At 59.3% G+C, this 22,231-nt stretch overlaps 1 protein-coding gene across 5 annotated transcripts; it reads right to left on the bottom strand.

The window, feature by feature from the left end:
• Window positions 1-3,497: 3,497 nt before the first annotated feature.
• On the bottom strand, window positions 3,498-21,650 carry APEH (acylaminoacyl-peptide hydrolase). 5 transcript variants are annotated; one of them, XM_073352638.1, is made up of 22 exons: window positions 21,530-21,650; window positions 20,931-21,060; window positions 19,825-20,015; window positions 13,900-13,990; window positions 13,263-13,338; window positions 12,842-12,993; window positions 12,367-12,504; window positions 11,892-11,983; window positions 11,411-11,451; window positions 10,163-10,284; window positions 9,557-9,617; window positions 9,047-9,144; window positions 8,843-8,894; window positions 8,625-8,713; window positions 7,915-8,053; window positions 7,756-7,839; window positions 6,293-6,373; window positions 5,670-5,758; window positions 5,160-5,350; window positions 4,969-5,071; window positions 4,111-4,217; window positions 3,498-3,672 (listed from the first exon to the last, which is right to left on the bottom strand). In XM_073352638.1, the coding sequence occupies exons 2-22, from the start codon at window positions 20,958-20,960 to the stop codon at window positions 3,567-3,569; spliced, it is 2,133 nt and encodes a 710-aa protein (XP_073208739.1). In that variant the 5' UTR covers window positions 20,961-21,060; window positions 21,530-21,650; the 3' UTR covers window positions 3,498-3,566. The 5 variants fall into 5 exon arrangements, with proteins under 5 accessions (XP_073208739.1, XP_073208738.1, XP_073208741.1 ...); XM_073352637.1 differs by lacking the exon at window positions 21,530-21,650 and adding an exon at window positions 21,386-21,523 and having other exon boundaries at window positions 19,825-19,951; XM_073352640.1 differs by lacking the exons at window positions 12,367-12,504; window positions 21,530-21,650 and adding an exon at window positions 21,386-21,523 and having other exon boundaries at window positions 19,825-19,951.
• Between the last annotated feature and the right edge of the window lie 581 nt (window positions 21,651-22,231).

Below are 22,231 nucleotides of genomic sequence, written 5' to 3'. Positions count from 1 at the left end.
GACAGCACACTGGGAACGTCACTGCACATGCTGGATGAGATGCACTGATACCTGCAGAGTATGACCATCTCTCCGAGGTGGCCGGTTCCGCTGGGCAACACTCAAGGAAGGATGCGGGGAGCGGGCTAGAGTCGCAGATGTTCAGCCTCAGGAGCCAGCCCTGAAGGATGTATGAGCCTCTAGGGAGTCTATCCCACAGAAGGGGTTCAACACAAAGCTGAGGGGGGATAGCACCGATACTGTTGGTCTGCAAGAGGGAGCTCTCAGCTCCTGCAGTCCCAGACTGGCCCAGCAGGGGTGCTATAATAGCTAGCCACCCCAGCCGTATCTACTGTGATGGGGCTCACTGTTTCTAACCCTCTGGCCATGAGAAGGCACCCTGGCGAGGCAGCTCCCGCCACACTCATGGCTCCGTGGACAGCAGGACCCCACTCTGGTTGGAAGAGAGCTCTAGGAAGGGCCCACTACTGATCCACTCAGTTTCTCTGGGTAGTGCCAGAGTCCCAGGAGATCAGGGCAGACCTGGAGTCCCACACCCTGCCCCCCTCCCTATTTCCCTGTCCCCATCCCCATCCCCATGGGCAGCCTGACTCCTACTCCTCTTGGGGATAGTGGATGTGTGCTGATGCGGCCCCTGTAGCCATCAGCCACCTAACACCCCACATACAGCAGAGCCTGGTGCCCCCACTGGGACCCCCAACCTGGAAGACTGGTTTTGATTCCTTGAAACCATTTCAGATGTTAGGTATATATAAATGTTTGGCTGGCTCTAACCCCACTGCTACAGCATATGGGGAGGGGAGGGGAGAATGTGTGCAAAAGACCTTATAAAAAAGTTAGTTGTAGGTAAAAGCACTCTTGTTTGTGTCAATCATTTATCAGACAGAGGAGCTGTGTCCCCATTGATTTATTCCTGACAGCACCTGGAGAGAAACTGTTAAGTTACCACTGCTTAGGGTTCTGAAAACCCTGGGTACCAGGCCTGCCCCACGCTCGTAGAGTCACAGAACATCCAAGGGCTGCAGAGGGTGCCGGGGAGGCAGCAGGAAGGAAATGAGATCAAGAACTTTGAAGACTTAGCGGAAGGGTTTCCCCATTCTTGGCAAGGAACACCCCCCCCCCCCCCCCCACACACACACAAGTTACAGACACCATGGAAAGGCCCCTGGCAAGGCTCAGCAATGGGCGGTGAGGACAGATGTTAGTACCGCCCTCCCCTCCCCCAGTCTAGATGATGCAAGCAGGGCTCACAGTGCCCTGCTTAGGGTAGGGCAGTGCGGATCTGTGTGTGTGTGTGTGGGGGTGTATGCTGGGGCAGCACAGCTGGGAGAAGGGGCCAGGATGATGGGCAGTGCCCTGCAGAGGGGTGACACACTGCACATGGCTCAGGGATGCTCCTTGTGGTGCTGAGAAGCACAGGAGTAACCACCCAGCAGGACACCTGGCAGGTGGGATGTGGGTGCCCTGCTGGAGACCACCTGGTGGCTAGGCTCAGAGCTGCCCTGAGATAAGGACAAGGACCCAGAGCCAGCAGGGGAATCGACACCAGCTGTCATGGCTTTGCCTCTCAGTCCTGAGCCCAGGGACCTTCCAAGGCTTCAGCCAGTGGACAATCCAGCCTTGCACAAGGGTCTGGCTGGGCTGCACTTGCTGCAAGGAGCCCCACAGAGATCACTATGTTTAAGGCCCAGTAGTGTTGTCGTGGAGCTGGCATTGGGGGCCGGAGGCATTGCCAAGGGCCTGAGCCACACTGGGCCATGAGCCCCTTGTAGACAGGGACTGAGACCTCGGGCTTGGTAGGCCAGCCTGTAGGGACGTAGGCAGTGAAAAGGGAGCCCTGGTCGCCAGAGCCCCAGTTCCTGTTGCACCCTGGTCCAACCGGAGCTCAGAGCTTCCCTGGCCGGAAGGGCCCATTGCAATCAGCTAGGCTGAGCCCTGCAAGGCCAGGCCAGAGACAGCAATTCCTAGCAGAGTTGTTAGAAATAGCCCAGCTGGAGCTAGAAACTGCCAGCAATGGAGACTGCACCACAACAATGGCTCCAGTGACTAATTCCCCTCAGCGTGAAACAGTTACACCTGCTTTGCCTGGGTTCAGCTTCCTGTCCTCGGCTCACATCAGGCCCTCCTGCACCAGAGCAATGAGCACAGGTATTGTCAGACTGGGATTGCCATGCCCCCTTTCCTGCCCATAGCCCAGGCCTCTCGGCTCCATCCGCTCCTGGTTCTCCATCTCCCATCACTCACCTGGGGCAGAGGACCCCCCTCCTGACTTTGCCCTTGGCCCCTCTCTTCGCTCTGGCGGTGAGTCTGGATCCACTTGCCCATCCTGCTGCCTGTTCATAGTGCCACCTCTCTGCTATGCCAACATCTGCATAGACCTGCTGCCCTTTATCTAGGGCCAGACAGTGGCTGAAGCTCAGGCTGGCCAGGAGCAAGCTGCTCTTTTTTTATGGACCCCACCCAGTGATACACAAAAGCCTTATAGTGCCACTGCCTGTCCCCACTCTCCTCCCTGCCCAAACAGCTCCAGCTGACTCAGCCCAGCTGTGGTCCATGCACCAAGTATCCTGCCAATGAGGCAGCACTAGCTGCTGACAGCAGGGCTGGGGAAATCTTGCTTTCTGCTGTCACAAAGTGGAAATTTTCTGCAGTTTTTCTGATGCCTGTGCATGCATCAGTTTCCCTCTGGACTTCACATCCACAGGGCGGCACTGCAAAGGGGCTGAAATACCACTCTTGGGACAGAGCAGGAGTCATGAGCAGCAGGGTCAGTGAACTGCCTGGAGGACCTGGAAAGAAAATGGGAGCCCCAGGGATGGCACAATTAACTCCCAGCCCTGGGAGGCCGACAGGTGGGGCGTCTGAAGTCAGCCTGGCCCTGAGGGCACTGGCCCAAGATGTCAGGGGTAAGAGCCGACTCAGCAGCACTCACCTGGGGCAGAGCCAACACCTGCCTGCAGGGCACCATGGCTGGGTGAAGCTGTCTCAGCCTTAGCTGGTCCCGGTGAGTCAGAGATCCTGCTCTGACTGGACAAGGCTGCCGGGTGTCACTGCCAACACTGGCTGTGGGCTGGGAGGGTGAGGGTGAAAGTCTCCCCCAGGCTTCTGGCTCAGCAGAACAGGGTGGGCAGGCGGCGGTGAGAATGTGTGGCCTGCCCTGGCAGATGAGGGGGGGACCTTGGGTGCTGGCCACTGAGGGGTTCCTCCAGGGCTTGATCCTAGAGCAAGGGCTGTGAGGCACCCCACAAGGGGTAGGCTTACAGGATGGGCTGTTCGCAAGGTGCAGGTGGAGTGTAAAGCCAGCCAGCCAGGTGAGGGGAGAGCGAGTACTGGCACACCTCCCACCTTCCTCCCCCAGGGCCCTTCCCAGTTCTGCAGGAGGGGCGCTGGTGGCTCCTCCTCCCCCACCCTAGCCCTACAGCCTGCTAGTGAAGGGGGCCCCCCGCTGCAGTGGAGACCCATCCCCTCCCCCCAGGGGCACGCTACGCCCTCAGGGACACAAGATGAGCAGTGGGTTTATTGGATGCAGGTTACAGGGCTCGGGCAGAGGCGAAGCCCAGCCTCTGTCAGCATTGCAGGTGCTGGAGCAGCCAGAGCGCCATGTTCATAAAGCCATCGGCCTCAGCCTCGACGCCAGAGAGCGCATGGCTGTTCCTGGGGTACAGCAGCAGCCTGTGGAGAAGGAGAGGACTTGGTAAGGTACCCTGTAACCAGCTCTCCAGGACCCCCCCACACATATACCTGGGCATGGACCAGGACCCCTTGCCACCTCTCCAGAGACCCCCCCACCCATCAAGAAATGCACCAGGACCCCCCACCTGCTCCCCCAGGACCCCTGCACCAGGACCATCCCAGCCATTTGGGATGTACCAACTCCTCGCAGCCATCTGAGCCTCCAGCCAGCTTCCCTCCTACAACTCCAGCTTCCCCCCGCCCCAGTGATCTGCTCCCTCCCTTGGTGCCAGCCTGTTCCATTGGTGATCCCAGCCCCACTGGCCTTGTTGCACCTGAGCACCCAACTTGTCCTCCCTCCCGCCCCAGCCATGGCCCCTGCACCAATCAGTTCTCTCCTCCCAGCTGATCCCCATGTCCTGCCCCCCGCAGGCTCACCGTGCAGGGACGCCCCTGGCCTTGAGAGCACGGTAGTACTCCAGCCCCTGTTTGGGGGGGACACGCCTGTCCTCTTCTCCCAGCATCAGAAGCACAGGTGCCCGGACCTGGGGGAAGAGCAGGGCAGAGATCTGGGTCCCACAGCCAGCACTAGGGGACCCACACCATAGAATAGAATATTAAGGTTGGAAGGGACCTCAGGAGGTCATTTAGTCAAACCCGCTGCTCAAAGCAGGACCGATCCCCAACTAAATGATCCCAGACAGGGCTTTGTCAAGCCTAACATTAAAAACCTCTAAGGAAGATGTGGCAAAATGGGACTGTTCTTAATGTTTCCTCTGAATACTGTAGGGGTGCCTCAATTTCTCTTATGCATTTCTTAAGGGAGTGTAATTGTTGCAGAGCAAAGGGCCAGGGTACATAAATGGCCGACTGTTTCCTGGCAACTGATGGCCTGGGCCCTTCCCCCTCTGCAAAGTGATAGCTAAAAGGTTGGAGAACAAAGGAATCAGGTGACCACCCCCCTGTGACGGGTTCCCCAGAATGCAGTCTAGAACTGTGGTACTGCTGACCCCGTCTTACCAACCTGGGTTCCCTCTCAAATTGTGATGCTGTGACAAACTGCAAACCTCTCCAGGTCCTGCACTCACACAACCATCCACAGGCAGGGACACACCTAGCTGAGTTACATGAATGCTTTTGTAAGCCACTCGTGATCCAACAACAGAGAGGCTCCAGCCAATTCCTCCCAGCTCCCCAACCTAGGATCCCGGGGCTGTACTGTCTTGCCCTGGTCAGAAGCTTGACCAGTCTCTGAGCAGGGGTTGGGGTCTATGAGCAGGGGGGTGGGGTCCATACCTGGGCGACGTACTGCATGGGTGACATGTGGAGCATCTCTGCCCAGTGGGAGGCATCCGGTAGGGTGTCGGGCGCATAGGGGAAGCCGGCCTCAGTCAGACACCTGCAGAGGAGACAGAGCCCGGCTCAGGGCAGGATCCAGGTTGCACCTGGTGCAGGGGGTGGGGAGGGTCTTAGCCCCAGGCACTCACCAGTCTGGGATGTCGGTGCTGCTGATCATGGAGGCCATGTTGATGACCGGGTTCCTTGCCACACAGGCCTGGTAGGTGCCTGGGTACTGACCGATGAGGTGGCAAGCGAGGAAGCCCCCATGTGAGCCACCCACTAGTGCCACACGCGCCGAGTCTAGGGGCTCCTCCTGCAGCACCCGCTCCACACAATACTGCAATGGGATGAGAGGGGCAGTGCCATGGGGCAGCCAGGGCACCAGGGCCTGAGACAGGGCAGCCTCAGGGCAGGGTGGGAAGCCAGGGCAGTCTCAAGGAGGGGGCAGCCAGGGCCTGGAAGGGATCGCCCAGGGAGGGGACAGGGGGGCAGGGCTGGGATGGGGCCAGGACCTGACAAGCTGGCTGAGCCCATCTCCCCCTACCAAGTCCCTGGGCGGAAGGTGCCCAGAGGGAGCAGCCTGGTCTCCTGGCTGTGGGTCACACACTGTCCCAGCCCCTGCAGGGCAGCTGGGGGGGGGAGGGGGAAGCCACTACCTGCACGTCTTTGACATCCTGGCAGCCCACGTGCCCGGGCAGGGAGGCGACGCTGTCCTGGCCAAAGCCCAGCGAACCGCGGTAATTCACTGTGGGAGAGAGTTCAGCATGATGGGAGAGTGCCTGACAGCCCCCCAGCAACAGGGGTTCACAAGGGTACAGGGTTGGCCTGCCACAGCTAGCCCCCTGCCATGCTCTGGGAGCAGGGTGCCGCCAGGAGACCCCACCCCTGGCCAAGGGGCACACAGCTGCAGGCCTGCAACCCAGGGTGAAGGGAAAGCAGCTGAGTACTGTGGGGCTGGGTTGGCCCGGGGACTGCGCCCTCCTGCTGGCTGTCCCAGGGATGCTGATGGTGCCCGGGCCCTGCCCTGAATGGCCATCCCCATGTTGGTGCTGCATTCTGGGAGCTCAGCCTCCCTGTGCCGTGGCCCAGATGTGCCCTCAGCCCTCTCCAGGGGCTCCAGGGCACCCTCAGAGTAAGCCTTGGCCCAGCAGTTCCTCCCCAGGGTGCCGTGCCCAGGGAGCTGGCAGGGGCCAAGCATGGCCAGGCCTAGGGAGCCCATAGCCACTTCACCAGGCTTTGGCTGCACCATGCCTGCTCCCGTGGCTCTGGCAGGACTCACCCAGGAGCACGGCGAAGCCGATCCTGCAGAGCACCGCGGGGTACAGCATCCAGCTGGCCGTGCAGACAGAGTGTGGGCCTCCTGCAAGGTGAGGGCAGAGGGGTGAGGGGCTGGACCATGGGGCAGAGTCCAGAGGGAAGGGGCTCATAGCATGTGTGTAGTGTAATTGTTGGGATGTGGTGTCTGGCAGGGACGGGGAGGAGCTGGGTGAGCAAAGTGATTGAGCTGCTAGGCTCCCCCAACACACGATTGCCTTGAACAGAGGCTTTCAGGGAAGCATGGACCAGGGGGCATCTGCTGGCCCCAATCACTCCCTGAATGGCGAATGAACGATACCGTTGGCACAAGGGATTGGTTGGGAACCGGGGACAAGACGCTCAACACAGTGACAGAGCTCTGGGGACCAGGGCAAAACTGGAAACAGAGGCCCCCCCAACCCTCCAAAACAATTACCATGGGGACAAAAGAGTAAAAGAAGAGGGAAGGGGCTGTGGGGTCGGAGGGCCCAGGCCTGTGGGGTGGCTATGATCCCTGTGTGGTGGCTGTGCGCCCCTTGGGGCTGAGGGGCCTAGGCCTTTGGGGTGGCTGTGCTCCCCGCGGGGCTGAGGGGTTTGGGGGCCTAGGCCCGTGGCATTGCTGTGCTCCCTGTGGGGCTGGGTAGACTCTGACCTGCATGCAGCTGGGGGACAGTTCTCGGTCCCACCTCTCCCTGAGCTCTGTCCCTGCCATGCAGGGAACGGCATCCCCACACTGACCCTGCTCCAGACTCAGCCCAGTGGGTGCTGCCAGGCCGCTGTGATGACGCCAGCAGTGCCGAGGGTGGGATCTGGGCCTGGGCAAGCAGGGACGTGGCTCCCTGCACTATCAATAGCAGGTGCCAAAGCCGAGTGAGGCTGCCACCCCATATGCCAGGCTGCAGAGCCTCACTCAGATCTGACCTGATCGCCCCTCATCTTCCTAGGGACTGATGCAAGCTGCCTAGGGAGGGACTCTCCATGGACATGACCACCAGGGCAGAACCTTGCCCCCAACCCAAACCCAGAGGGACCCGCCTGTCAGTGTCAGGCGCTGGTTGGGTTGGGGCCGCTCCCCTTCCCCTGCCATGGGGCTGGCATTGTGGCTGCTGGCGAATGCCCCCTTGCCTGGGGGGGTGGGGCATGTGCCTGGGAGTCAGAGTCCAGTGAAGGGGCAGTGGCCTGCAGCTGCCATGACAACCCCATGGGACAGGAGGGCAGCTGGCCCCACAGCAGGAGGGGAACAGCTGCAGATAGGCAGGCATGGGGAGCCCCAGGGCAAGGTGGCAGCACTGACAAGGGTCGGGGAGAGCCAGATCTGACAGCACAACACTCGGCTCTAGCTTCATAATTAGGCCTAATCAGACCTACACAGTCTGGGAGGGTGGGGGTCCCTGTGGTGGGGGGGCCGGGGGGAGAAGGGAGGGGCACGCCAGGCAGGGGTCTCACCATGGGGCATGACCACCAGGGGCAGCTTCCTCAGCCCTAGCCCCTTGCTGGGCTGCAGCAGGATGGCTTCGAAATCAATACCCTCTGCAAAGGAAGAGTGTGATGTCAGCGTCAGCGCCAGCCCCCAGAGCCCAGCCCCGCACCCCCGACGGCACTCACTGTACTGCGGATTCTCCTGATCCGGGGGGGGCTGCAGGGGCCGGATCACCCAGCTGATCTCCGGGATGGGGGTCACATCCTCCAGACATACCCAGTGCACCTGGGCCTCCCGCCCGGCCCCGGGGAGGAAGGCCACCTTCTGCCAGGGGAAAGAGCCCATCAGTGGCAGGCGCAGCATGCTCGGGGAGTGGGGGCATGACCCAAGGGGGGCCAGGATGCTCGGGCGGGGGCCTTTGCAGACATCTTCTGGCAGCATTTGGGGAGGAAATGGCTGCAGCTGGAATGGGGGCGTTGACAAGGAGAGACTGACAGCATTGACCGAATAGGCAACCTGCATGCAGCCCCAGTACCTGCAGTCCCTGCTAGTTCAGCCCTGGGCTCCACCCCACAGCTCTGCTGGTGCCCCTCACTCCTGCCCCACTGCCCCCTGCTAGCCCAGCCCTGGGCTCCACCCCCCAAGCTCTGCTGATGCCCCATACTCCTGTCCCACTGTCCCCTGCTAGCCTGGCCCTCGGCTCCATCACCCAGCTCTGCTGGTGCCCCTCACGCCTGCCCCACTGCTCCCTGCTAGCCCAGAGCCTGAGCAGGGTGATGCTTTGGGATGCTGGCTGGGGTATGGTGTGGATGCAGCCAGTAAATTTTTATTCCTGAGTCTGCGTGTGGGGTGAAAGGTCACGGCACAGTCTCCCTCCCCAGCCCATATCCCTTACCAGTGTTGGGGGGCAGCTGGGGGTCGAGAACCTGGCCACCAGGAGATCCCGGTCAATGGTGAGGAGAGACCAGCTGCCCAGGGGGGCGCCTGCAAAGGGACAGATGCCCGGGTCACGGTCTGGAGCTCACAGGAGGAGTCTGGGAGCAGCAGGGCTCCCAGCCCCTCCCACCAGGCATCCAGGGACACCGTGAGCAGAGCAGGCTGCCGGGTACTTACCCATCGTCAGGGAGGTCACGCTGCCACTCAGAGTCTCCACCACAAGCAGCTCCTAGGAGGACACCAAGAGCTTCGTCAGAGCCAGGTAGGGCCCAGCACGCCCCCAGCCCCTCTGCTCAGGGCTGGCCTGGGCCCCGGGCTCTGCATATGCCCGCAGGCAGCACAGCTGTGGGACTGCCCTGCCCCAGTCCCTGACCCCAGTACCTGCCGGCTGCGCTGAGCGGTGTCCAGCACGACTCTCTGGCTATCGGCTGCCCAGCACAGGCCAGGCAGTGCTGGGCAATAGATCCCTGTGAACGTTCCTGCAAGGAGAGGGCCCCAGGTTCAGCGCACTGCCCCCTGCACACCAGCCAGGCTGGCACAGGGCACTCGCACCAATGGCCAGCAACAGGGAACCAAGCTTCTCACGCAGCTCCTGTTCAGCCTCCTGCCCACACAGCTCTGCCAGTGCCCCTCACTCCCGACTCGCAGCCCCTGCTAGCCCAGCCCTGGGCTGCCCCCCAGCTCTGCCAGCGCCCCTCTCTCCTGATCCACAGCCCCCTGCCCCCCCCAGCTCTGCCAGCACCCCTCACTCCCAAAACGCAGCCCCTCCTGGTCCCAGCAGCTCTGGCCCCTCCTGAGCAGACAGCGCCAGATCCCTGGGTGTTCAGCCTGTCTCATCATCCCGCTGCCCAGCTCCTCCCTCGTCCCCAGTGAACCTGGCCGACTACTCACCCTGGCTGTGCCGGGACACGACATCCAGTGCGGTGGAGGTGACCTTCGTGTACCAGTCGTACTGCAAGAGACGGCCGCCTGGCACTCAGGGGCAGCAGCGTGGGGCTCTGTTCTGCAATGTTGCCCCTTCCCTTCTGGGGGATCCAGGGCAGGGCTGGTGGCTGCTCATGGGAAGGCCCAGCGTGCTGGGGAGCCTGACCTGGGTTAGCTAGACCCCAGCAGGCCTGTCCCAGCTCCCCCCGGGCACCCAAGGGAGCAGCAGCGCTGTGCCATAGGCACCTTCCGGTGCCTTATTGGGGGGATGATAGGTGTGACCCTGTGGGGAGCAGGGGGCACCAGCAGAGTGAGCAGGGCCAGGCCCAAGTGTCAGGGCGACATGCCCAGGGAAGAGGATTCTCGTTGTGCCGCTGCGTGCACAGACTTTCGGCTATGGCAGCACAGGCTGCTGAAGAAGCCGAAGCACCAGGCCTATGCAGTGCGACTGAAGGCTGGCTCCCAGCAGGAAGTGCCCCTGGAAGACATGGCCCACACGGCCTTGGCTGGGCCCCAGAGAGCCTGACACCCAACCCCTGGCATTGGCTCCCCAACCTGGTGGAACCCACTCACCACGCGAAGGCGGCTGCACTGCTGGTGGGGCCCGAGTGCGCTGTTCTCCAAGTACACAATGCGGCACTGGTCAGGGCTCAGGCGTGGGGACCACACAGCTTTAGTGTCGTCTGACAGCAGCTCTGCAGAGGGATGGAGAAGAGTGTGAGCACAGGCAGGATAGGGGGGCAATCATGGCGGAGGATGGGCAGGTGGGCAGGGCAGAGGTCAGGCTGGACAGGGGCAGGCCAGACGGGGGCATGGGGACATGCAGAACAGGGGACATACAGGCAGGACAGGGGCACATGGGCAGGACAGGGGGCACAGGCAGAGCAGGGGACCCGGGGGCAGGGCGCAGGCAGGATGAGGGGACGAGGCCAGGGCAGGGAGCACATGGGCAGAGCGTGGACTGCGGGCAGGATGGGGGCACATGGGCAGAACAAGGACCGTGGGCAGGGCAGCGGGCACAAGGGTAGGGCATGGCATGGGCAGACCGGGGGGCAAATGGGCAGAGTGGGGACCACTGGCAGGGCAGGGGACATCCAGGCAGGGGGCAAGCATACAGGCAGGGAACAGGCAGGACAGGAGGCATACAGGCAGGGCGGAGACCGTGGGCAGGGCAGGGGGTATGCAGGTAGGGCAGGGGGTACGCGGGCAGGGCGCAGGCAGGATGAGGGCATGTGGGGAGAGCAGGGACCGCTGGTAGGACGTGGGAAGAATAGAGGCATGTGGGCAGAGCGGGGACCGCGGGCAGGGTGGGGTGTGGGTAGGGTGGGTGGCACACAGCCAGACCGGGGACCGTGGGCTGGGCAAGGGGCACACAGGCAGGGCAGGTGGAGAACGGGGGCACATGGGCAGAGTGGGGACTGTGGGTGGGGCAGGGGGCACATGGGCAGTGTGGGGCACGGGCTGAATGGGAGGCGCGCAGGCAGGGCGCAGGCAGGATGGGGTCACATGGGCGAGGCGGGGACCACTGGCAGGGCGGAGTGCGGGCAGGGCACAGCAGGACGGTGTTTCATGAGCATAGTGGGGACCCTGGACAGGGCAGGGGGCATGCAGGTAGGGCAAGGGGCACATGGACATACCCGCAGGTAGGATGGGGGTACATGGGCAGAATGGGGACCATGAGAAGGGCAGGGGGCATGTGGGCAGGGCGCAGGCAGGACAGAGACATGTGGGCAGAACAGGGGCAGGGGGCACACAGGGAGGGCACAGGCAGGTAGGGGGCATGCGGGCAGGGCACTGGCTCAGAAAGCAGCAGCGACTCACCACACCTCGCTCCCATCAGGTCCACATAGAACAGCGCTGACCTGGGAACCAGAGGAGGGCAGCCGTCACTGCACGGGCCCCATAGCTTCCCCACAACTGCCCAACCCTCCTGCCCTACACCCGATAGGAGTGGCCAGCCCAGCCCCCACTCCTCCCCCTCCAGATGGCCCCTGCTCCCAGCTGGCAGATCGGAGCTGTGGCTCCTCAGGCTGAGTCTGGCAGCCCCAGCCCCACAACAGCCCCTCCCTTTGCAGTGGTCTCCTTCAGAGGAGGCTGCAGCAGATGCCCGCAAGCTGGGGCCAGCTCTCAGAGCAGGGCTGGGTCAGGCCCAGTCCGGCCTTCTGCCCTAGCAGAACAGCCCCAGCCCAAAGGTGCCTCAAAGGGCATTTCCCCGAGGGACATGGCTCCACACCTGGGAATGGGGAGGCCCCTCTCCCCAGCGCTCAGGAAGGGGCAGCTGGCAGCAGCACAGGGCACTCACCTGCGGTTGGTGCAGTGCCGCAGGCCCAGGCGGAAGGGCTCATGCCACCAGCCTATGAACACCACACCCGTGTCGCCAGGGGACCAGAAGGCCTGCAGGCAAAGTGGGAGAGCGCCAGTGAGCAAGAGGGGTGGGGAAAGAGAAGGTGGGAGGAGAACCTGGTGAGGGGGGAAGAGTGTCGGAGGGGGCGCAAGAGCAGCTAGAAACTCTCCCGCTCTGTTTAAGGGAATGAAGCAATGAGCAGTGCCCTCCCGAGATCCAAACCAGGGCCCCGTCCTACCGGCTGGCATCCTGGGGCACAGGTTCCCCTGCTGAGGCACATCAGCCCCTCATGGAAACTGGGTGACCTGTGGGTGCTGGCAGGGGCAGCTTGCATCAGAGGGAACAGGTAGAGAGGTGTTTGGGGGCTGTTTTGGGCTGCCAGCGGGTGCCAGTCAGGTACTGCCAGTGCCTGGCTCCCCACGCCTGCGCTGACCTGCCCAGGGGAGATGTGCTCCGGGATACCCTCCAGCACCGAGACATTGCCGCTCTCCACATCCAGTATGCACAGGGCTGGGATGCTCTTGCCCACCAGTGCCTCGCCCCAGTCGTCATGGTACACGAACTGCTCCCCCTGGAACACAGAGCCATGAGTGCCCCCTCCCCTGGGACACCCCCCAACTCTCCTGCTTTCTGGGGCAGGACAGCCCTGTGCCTCAGATACAGGGCAGATCTGGCTCTTTACATTGCCAGAGCCCACAGGAATGCCATCTCCTGCCCCACAGGCCCAGTGTGTGGGGGATGGGCAGGCTCAGCATCCACTAGGGAAGCATGGCACAGCACTCAGCAGCAGAGCTGGGAGTTCTGCTCAGGGCCCTAGCACCATGCCCGACTTTCTGACCAGTTGTGGGGGTGGGACGAATGGCCCACCCACAGCTCCAACTCGCGATCTCCAGCTGCGCCCCACACACCTTGACAGCCTTGTCTCGTCTCTCATCAGCACAGTTGCTGCTCAGCTCCGGGGTTCTGCTCTGGAAGAAGGACTCGGCCTTGGGCCGTTTCCTCTCAGCCACGTAGAGCAAGTGGGTCTCCGAGTGCGACCAGGACAGGCAGCCAAACTGATCTGGGGAAGTTTGATCAGACCCTGTTGGGCAGCATGGCCCAGTGCCCCCACCACAGGCCCTGGGGACCCCCTTCACCGACCCTACCCTCCCCCACCTGGCCAGACGGCTGCAGGGCCCCCTTCACCGCCCTCCGCACGCCCGGCCAGACGGCCACAGGGCCCCCTTGGCCACCCTCCCATCCCCATATCCTGCCCTGCCCCACCCCCTCCCCCAATTCCCTGCCAGCCAATGCAGGGAAAAAGGTGGATCCATAGGGACCCAGCCTCACCATCCTCATAGACATTGCCATGCTTCTCCAACACAGTCAGGTTGACGCTCTTCACTTTGCGATTTTGATCCCAGATCTGGAGGAACAAAAACATCAGGGGCCAGGCCCCAGGACTGTGGGGCCACAGGGCAGGTGGCAGGGGAATGGCAGCACAGGGCGGGGGGAACAGGTGACTGTGGTGGGTATTGCTGGCAACAGCTGCCAGCTGGGGTGGTAGTTTGCCTGGCTGCAGAGTGGGCAGCAGGGCCCCACCTTGCATGGGCTCGCTCCACCCATGAAGAGAAGGAGTGGGCTGGCCATGGCTCTGTCCATCCTGCCCCACACCAGCCCAGGATCCCACGAGGCTGGGCCCCAGTGTGCCATGAGCAATGCCTGGTAAACGCTGAGGGGAGAGCCACAAAGATTCCCACCCTAGTGGCCTGCTGGAACTACAGAGAACGGATCCCTCCACCCCAAAGCCAGGCCTGAGGAGGGGCCGTCAGCAGCAGGGGCTGGCAGGGGCCCCTTCCTTGAGTCCTGAGCACGGTCAGGCCAGGAAGGAACCTCGGCCCCAGACAGCAAGAATGCTGAGGGCTGCCCTCACTCTGCCCAGGGCTTTTCCCACAGTGTTAGTGGGCCCAGCCTCATATCGACTCACCTCAAGAAACTGCTTCTCCTCGCCTTTGCCAGGGCTGGCTTTCCGCAAGACGGCCTTAAGTGCCCCGCTGGGAGACTCCCTGCTCAGAAGCCTGCAGGGGGAGACAGGCTGGAGTGGGCCTGGGGGCATGGCATGGCCTGGGGACAGGAGAGGCATGGCCAGGGCTCAGGGAGTCCATAGGATCCTGGACCCACGTGCTAACTCACCCCACAGGGGTGTTGGGAGAGGTGGAGTTGGGGCCTGTTGTGATAACGGGGTCTGCAATTGAGCCTATGAGCTCAGTCGTGCAAGAGAGTGAACATTCCCAAGCTGTCACAGTGACCTGTTATCCAAAACGGAACAAGAAAATATGTACAAAGGTCCCCAAAGGACTGGGTGTTCCGGCCACACCTGGTAACCACGAGAAGGTGGGGACCAGAAATCAGTGGACCAAACCTGGAGTCGGAAATTTGGCCTAATTGGTGGTCAATGGGCTATTCCACCCCTCTGCCTTTGGAGGCTGGAAAACAAACAGATTTGGGGGGAAATGAGGTGTCATTAGAGGTTCTGGAACACATTGATAATCTAAACAGTAATAAGTCACCAGGACCAGATGGTATTCACCCAAGAGTTCTGAAGGAACTTAAATGTGAAATTGCAGGATTACTAACTGTAGTCTGTAACCTATAATTTAAATCAGCTTCTGTACCAAATGACTGGAGGATAGCTAATGTGATGCCAATTTTTAAAAAGGGCTCCAGAGGTGAACCTGGCAATTACAGGCTGGTAAGCCTCACCTCAGTACCGGGCAAACTGGTTGAAACTAGAGTAAAGAACAAAATTGTCAGACACATAGATTAACATAAGTTGTTGGGGAATAGTCAACATGGTTTTTGTAAAGGGAAATCATGCCTCACCAATCTACTAGAATTCTTTGAGGGGGTCAACAAGCATGTGGACAAGGGGGATCCAGTGGATATAGTGTATTTAGATTTTCAGAAAGCCTTTGACAAGGTCCCTCACCAAAGGCTATTAAGCAAAGTAAGCAGTCATGGGATAAGAGGAAAGGTCTCATGGGTTGGTAACTGGTTAAAAGATAGGAAACAAAAGGTAGGAATAAATGGTCAGTTTTCAGAATGGAGAGAGGTAAACAGTGGTATCCCCCAGGGGTCTGTACTGGCTCCAGTCCTATTCAACATATTCATAAATGTTCTGGGAAAAGGGGTAAACAGTGAGCTGGCAAAATTTGCAGATGATACAAAACTACTCAAGATAGTTAGGTCCCAGACAGACTGTGAAGAGCTACAAAAGGATCATAGAATCATAGAATATCAGGGTTGGAAGGGACCCCAGAAGGTCATCTAGTCCAACCCCCTGCTCAAAGCAGGACCAATTCCCAGTTAAATCATCCCAGCCAGGGCTTTGTCAAGCCTGACCTTAAAAACCTCTAAGGAAGGAGATTCTACCACCTCCCTAGGTAACGCATTCCAGTGTTTCACCACCCTCTTAGTGAAAAAGTTTTTCCTAATATCCAATCTAAACCTCCCCCACTGCAACTTGAGACCATTACTCCTCGTTCTGTCATCTGCTACCATTGAGAACAGTCTAGAGCCATCCTCTTTGGAACCCCCTTTCAGGTAGTTGAAAGCAGCTATCAAATCCCCCCTCATTCTTCTCTTCTGCACGCTAAACAATCCCAGCTCCCTCAGCCTCTCCTCATAACTCATGTGTTCCAGTCCCCTAATCATTTTTGTTGCCCTTCGCTGGACTCTCTCCAATTTATCCACATCCTTCTTGAAGTGTGGGGCCCAAAACTGGACACAGTACTCCAGATGAGGCCTCACCAATGTCGAATAGAGGGGAACGATCACGTCCCTCGATCTGCTCGCTATGCCCCTACTTATACATCCCAAAATGCCATTGGCCTTCTTGGCAACAAGGGCACACTGCTGACTCATATCCAGCTTCAGGATCTCTCCGAACTGGGTGACTGGGCAACAAAATGGCAGATAGCATCAGAAGGGTAGCCATGTTAGTCTGTATCCACAAAAACAACGAGGAGTCTGGTGGCACCTTAAAGACTAACAGATTTATTTGGGCATAAGCTTTCATGGGTAAAAAACCCACTTCTTTAGATGCATGGAGTGAAAATTGTAGGCATAAATATACATTGGCACATGAAGAGAAAGAAGTTACCTTACATGTGGAGAACCAGTTTTGAAAGCCAATTCAGTCAGGGTGGATGTGGTCCACTCCCAATAATTGATGAGGAGGTGTCAATACCAAGAGAGGGAAAATTGCTTTTGCAGTGAGCCAGCCACTCCTAGTCGCTATTCAAGCCCAAATTAATGGTGTTAAGTTTTGAACTGTAGCTCTGCAATTTCTCTTTGAAGTCTGTTTTTGAAGTTTTTTTGTTGAAGAATGGCTACTTTTAAATCTGTTGAGGGAGACTGAAGTGTTCTCCTACTGGCTTTTGTATGTTACCATTCCTGATGACTGATTAGTGTCCATTTATCCTTTTACGTAGAGACTGTCTCCGGGTTGGCCAACGTACATGGCAGAGGGGCATTGCTGGCACATATCACATTAGTAGATGTGTAGGTGAATGAGCCCCTGATGGCGTCGCTAGAATAGATATGGGGACAGAGATGGCAATGGGGTTTCTTACAGTGATTGGTTCCTGGGTTAGTGTTTCTGTGGTGTGGTATGTAGTTGCTGGTTAGTATTTGCTTCAGGTTGGGGAGCTGTTTGTAAGCAAGGATTGGCCTACCTCCCAAGGCCTGTGAGAGTGGCAGATCGTTTTCCAGGATAGGTTGTAGATCGTTGATGATGTGCTGGAGAGGTTTTAGCCAGGGGCTGTACGTGATGGACAGTGGTGTTATTTTCTTTGTTGGGCCTGTCCTGTAGTAGGTGACTTCTGGGTACCTGTCTCGCTCTGTCAATCTGTTTCCTCACTTCCCCAGGTGGGTATTGTAGTTTTAAGAATGCTTGATAGAGATCTTGTAGGTGTTTGTCTCTGTCTGAGGGATTGGAATAAATGTGGTTGTATCTTAGGGCTTGGCTGCGTAGACAATGGATTGTGTGATGTGTCCTGGATAGAAGCTGGAGGCATGTAGGTAAGTATAGTGGTCAGTAGGTTTCCGGCATAGGGTGGTGTTTATGTGACCATCACTTATTTTCACTTTAGTGTCCAGGAAGTGGCTCTCTTGTGCAGACTGGTCCAGGCTGAGGTTGATGGTGGGGTGGAAATTGTTGAAATCCATGTGGAATTCTTCAAGGGCCTCCTTCCCATGGATCCTATGATGAAAATGTCATCAATGTAGCATAAGTAGAGGAGGGGTGCTAGGAGATGATAGCTGAGGAACTCCCTTCTCTTCATGTGCCAATATTTATTTATGCCTGTATCTGCAATTTTCACTTCATGCATCTGGAGAAGTGGTTTTTTACCCACGAAAGCTTATGACCAAATAAATCTATTAGTCTTTAAGGTGCCACCAGACTCCTCATTGTTAAAATGGCAGATGAAATTCAATTATGATAAATGCAAAGTAACGCATACTGGAAAACATAACCCCAACTATACATATAAAATGAGGAGTCTAAATTAGCTGTTACCACTCAAGAAAGAGATCTTCAAGTCATTGTGGATAGTTCTCTGAAAACATCCACACAATGTGCAGCGGCAGTCAAAAAAGCTAACAGAATCAAGGGAATCATTAAGAAAGGGATAGATAATAAAATGGAAAATATAATATTGCCTCTATATAAATCCATGGTACACCTACATCTTGAATACTGCGTGCAGATGTGGTCGCCACATCTCAAAAAAGATATATTGGAATTGGAAAAGGTTCAGAAAAGAGCAACAAAAATGATTAGGGGTATGGAACAACTGCCGTATGAGGAGATTAATCAAACTGGCACTTTCCAGCTTGGAAAAAAAGACGACTAAGGGGGGATATGATAGAGGTCTATAGAATCATGACTGGTATGGAGAAAGTAAATAAAGTTTAATTTACTCCTTCCCATAACACAAGAACTAGGAGCCACCAAATGAAATTAATAGGTAGCAGGTTGAAAACAAACAAAAGGAAGTATTTTTTTACACAACGCACAGTGAGTCTGTGGAACTCCTTGCCAGAGGATGTTGTGAAGGCCAAGACTATGACAGGGTTCAAAAGAGAACTAGATAAATCCATGGAGGATAGGTCCATCAATGGCTATTGGCCAGGATGGATGAGCAGTGATGGTGTCCCTAGACTGTTTGCCAGAAGCTGGGAATGGGTGACAGGGCAATCACTTGATGATTATCTGTTCTGTTTATTCCCTCTGCGGCACCTGGCACTGGCCACTGTGGGAAGACAGGATACTGGATTAGAAGAACCTTTGGTCTGACCCAGTATGTCCATTCTTATGTTCTTATGAAATTAGCCAGAGCAGCAACTGTCTGGCGACAACAACTGCAGTGAGCTTCACCATCGTGGCTGGGTCTCCTTGGAACCTCCTGCTCCTGCGAGCTGCCCTGACCAGACCAGGCCAGGCCAAAGAGAGGGGTCCAAAGGCCAGCACCACTTCCATTGGCTTCGGCTGAATTGCAACCCCAGCTGGGACGTGAGACTTTCCCCCCCTCTCTCATTCCCCCTTGCGGCCTTTGCCCTCTCCACCTTTTTTCTCTTTCCTAGCCTTCTCTGTTTTCTTCCTAATTATTAAGAGTGTGGCTGAGCTGGCCACGCCTGCATACTTTGCAACACCACTGTAAGCCTGTAACTGAGCTAAAAGCACTACGCCAAACCGCCTCTTGCTAGTACGAGTTTGCCAGCTCTTGGGCATGGGCTGGGGCTGGGTTTCTCCAGCAGTGAGGTTGCAATGAAGTCAGCCCCAGAGACAGATGCTGAATCTCTCTTTTTGTTGTTCTTTTCCGCTCTATCTTTGGTGCGTTGGGCTTGTTGTCTTCTTAGCAAACAGGATCAGACTTGAGCAGTAGCAGTTACCCCAGTCCATCTCAACTCACTGCTTCTCTTTTCCCCAAACAGTTATTTACCAGCTATAACCCTGTCTACGAGACTGTCTGGCACGAGGAGCCCTCTCCTGCCAAAGGGAAAGGGAACATGGGGTGTTATTACGATGAAAGCCTGACTCAATCCCTTCCATTTCAAAAGCTTCAACTGTTTCCCTTCCTTTCTGGATGTTCAGTACAAGTTAAAGGGGTGTTTGCTGGGCTGTTTGCCCTGGGGCTATGCAAGCTGAGGTCTCCAGATCCTAAAGCCCAGGCCACGGTTAACACAGTTTATTGTTGGCCAGGGACTGGGTCATGTGAACCCTCTGTCTCCTGTATCCCGTCTAAACACACACCAGGACACAGCACAATGGAGAAGTGCTCCCAGCAGGCGCAGCAAAAGGCAGGGACAACAGGTTTGGCACATGGGGTTCCCCATTGCAAAGCTGGAGAAGCAGCAGGGGGCTAGAGGTGGCCCAGATACCTCCTCCAGGGGGTGGGAACAGGTGCAGCCAAGAGCCCCGCCCTCTGCTAATGGCCTTTTGCAGGCAACTGAGCCTGGAGCCCCCCAAGGACACAGAGGAGGGGACAGGGCAATGTAATGGCAGACTCTGCCTCCCCAACCAGTAGCCTGGGAGCTAGGGGCAATTCAGGGCTAGACATAAGGCCCCCAGGACATCCTCATCCCCGCACTCTGAGCAGGGGGCCTCTGCCAGGTGCAGAGCCACACTCTGGCTCTGTCCCTCCTGCTGGAGTCCCCAGCACCAGGGCAGGTGGCAACACAGCCCAAGCTCTTCCCCAGCTGCCCACATCCCATGGCAGGGCAGCCCCCACCTCCTGCCAACCACGCCCACATTGGGCAGCCAGCCAGGTCAGGCTCTAGCAGAGCTGTGGGGGTGGCGATGGGCACATGGTGGGTGCTGGCAAAGGCACAGGGCGGAGACACTCACTCTCCCTTGATCTCACTGCAGGTGCCCGAGGGGCCCGAGTACACAATGGCCTGGCTGTCATGGAAGATGAGATACTGGCGGCAGAACTTCACGCTCTCGGCTCTCTCCAGGTCCTGCTGAGACCACTCTGGAAGGAGAGGGCAGTCAGCTGCTGCCTGCCCCGGACCGGCACTGCTCCCCTCTCCTTTGGCCTTAGAGCAAAGATACCACATGGGATGGCCTGTGTGCAGAGCAGGGCACCTTGCCTGCCTGCACTCCTGGCACTTTCTATGCTACCTGCAAGCAGGCTGGGCTTGTGGCTAAGGCAGCAACTTAGGGCTCAGGAGATCTGGGCTCAACCCCAGCTCTGTGTGATCGTGGCCCAGCCCCTTATGGCTTGATGGTCAAGTGCACTTAGCACTTTGCAGCTGGGACGGGGGACATCTCTGAAAATCAGCTGTCACTGTCTGGGCCTCAGCTCCCCAGCTGGCACATGGGGACAGCAGTCAAGCTTCTGTCCCAGGAAGCTGGGGCCAGCCCTATCTGGGCACACTTCTCCCACCCCTCCAGTTGGAGAAAGGGAGCAAGTCACATGGCAATGGGCAGGTCCCAAGGCTCAGTCAGGCCTCTGAGTGGACAGAAGACAGAAGTCTGGAGAGCCGGGAGCAGTGGCTCAGGAAGCAGGGCTGGTCAGGTTAGGGAAGCCACGCGGAGGGCCGCGGAACCCTTAACTGGGGAAGGTCAGGACTGGAGGTGCTGTGGGATGCTGCTGTGACATGTGGAGCGAGCTGCAGGGATGGGAGGGCTGAGCCCAAGCCCAGGGAGCCTACCCAGGGGGTGGCATGCTGATCCGATGGGACCCAACAGCCACAAATCCCTTCACACATGTGAAGAGCCCCAAGCAGGGTCTTGGGGTGCTTTCCTCTGAGACTGACTCTTGGCAAGCAGACAGCCTGGGCCCATTGCCTCACCTCAGAGATGGGGAACTGGGGGGCCTCCCATGGCAAGGCCGAACCAAAGCTAGGAACAATGCAGCTGCCCTCTGCCCTCGGGGCCCCTCTGCCCTCCGCTCTCCCCGCACTGGGGCAGAGGGGCTTGGAACGCGCAGGGCGCAACAGAGTCGGTACCTGTATAGACATTGCAGTATTTGCCCCCATACTGAGTGGTGACCTCGGGCCCGATACAGGCACTGCAGAGCGAGGGGCACTGGCTGAGCTCGCGGTACAGCGCCGCTATCTCTTCCGGGCTCCTCAGCACCTGCGCAGGAAGGGCCCGTCAGCACAGGCAGGCTGGCAGTGGGCACCGAGTCGGGCACCGCGCAGCGGGGCAGGGAAGGACCAGGGCAGCGGGGAGCTCGCGGGCACGGAGGGCTGGGCGCAGAGCTCGGCACACCGCGGGCACGGACGCGGGTTCAGGGACGGGGAACGCAGCCTGGGGGCTGTGCGTGGGGGAAGGGGTCGTGGCCCTGTGGGTCACACAGAGGTCACGGCGGGGGGTGGAGCTTTCACCCGCAGTCCCTGCCCTGCCAACCAAGGCCCCTCCCGCGGGACTCTGCGGGAAGGCGGTGGACCCAGCCCCTCACCGGCGACTCCATGTCGCTGACGCTGCTCCGAACGCTGGGGATCCTGACGCGGCACTTCCGGCCCGGAGGACGGGGCCCCTACTGGCCAGGGTCCGGGCCGGCCCCGAGCGCGCTGCGCGCGCAGGGCGGGCGTGTCCCCGCTACCTGTCAACAGCGAGAGCGTGCGCCGGCCCCGCGCGGGGGCATCGGGCCAGACGTGGCGATGAACGGAACGCGGCCCCCCTTCGGAGCCCGGAGACCAGCCTGGGGGGTCGGCTAGGCACTGGAGGCAGGGCCGGGGGCAGGGCCGGGGGCGGGGCGGGGCGGGGCGCTGCGCTGGCTGGGGGCAGAGCTGGAGGTGGGGCCGGGCTGGAGGAGACGGGGGGCGGGGCGGGGCACCTGCGGGGACGGGGCTGGTGTTGGTGGGGTGCTGGCTGGGGGCAGAGCTGGGGGGGGGCGGGCTGGAGGAGACGGGGGGCGGGGCGGGGCGCTCTGGGGGACGGGGCTGGTGTTGGTGGGATGCTGGCTGGGGGCAGAGCTGGGGGGGGTGGGGCCGGGCTGGAGGAGACAGGGTGGGGCGGGGTGGGGCGCTCTGGGGGACGGGGCTGGTGTTGGTGGGATGCTGGCTGGGGGCAGAGCTGGGGGGGGGGGCCGGGCTGGAGGAGACAGGGTGGGGCGGGGTGGGGCGCTCTGGGGGACGGGGCTGGTGTTGGTGGGGTGCTGGCTGGGGGCAGAGCTGGGGGGGGGGTGGGGCCGGGCTGGAGGAGACAGGGTGGGGCGGGGTGGGGCGCTCTGGGGGACGGGGCTGGTGTTGGTGGGGTGCTGGCTGGGGGCAGAGCTGGGGGGTGGTGGGGCCGGGCTGGAGGA

The sequence above is a fragment of the Lepidochelys kempii genome, chromosome 7 (assembly GCF_965140265.1).
Source record: "Lepidochelys kempii isolate rLepKem1 chromosome 7, rLepKem1.hap2, whole genome shotgun sequence".
Taxonomy (NCBI): domain Eukaryota; kingdom Metazoa; phylum Chordata; order Testudines; family Cheloniidae; genus Lepidochelys; species Lepidochelys kempii.
The sequence above is the reverse complement of the archived record's forward strand: the minus strand, read 5'-3'. Positions and strand labels throughout refer to the sequence as shown.

Coding starts and splice junctions, on each gene's coding strand:
- APEH (XM_073352637.1), bottom strand. Junction 5,759..6,292: donor CGGCTTCGCCGTGCTCCTGG/GTGAGTCCTGCC, acceptor TCTCTCCCACAG/TGAATTACCGCGGTTCGCTG. Junction 5,072..5,159: donor AGCACCGACATCCCAGACTG/GTGAGTGCCTGG, acceptor TCTCCTCTGCAG/GTGTCTGACTGAGGCCGGCT.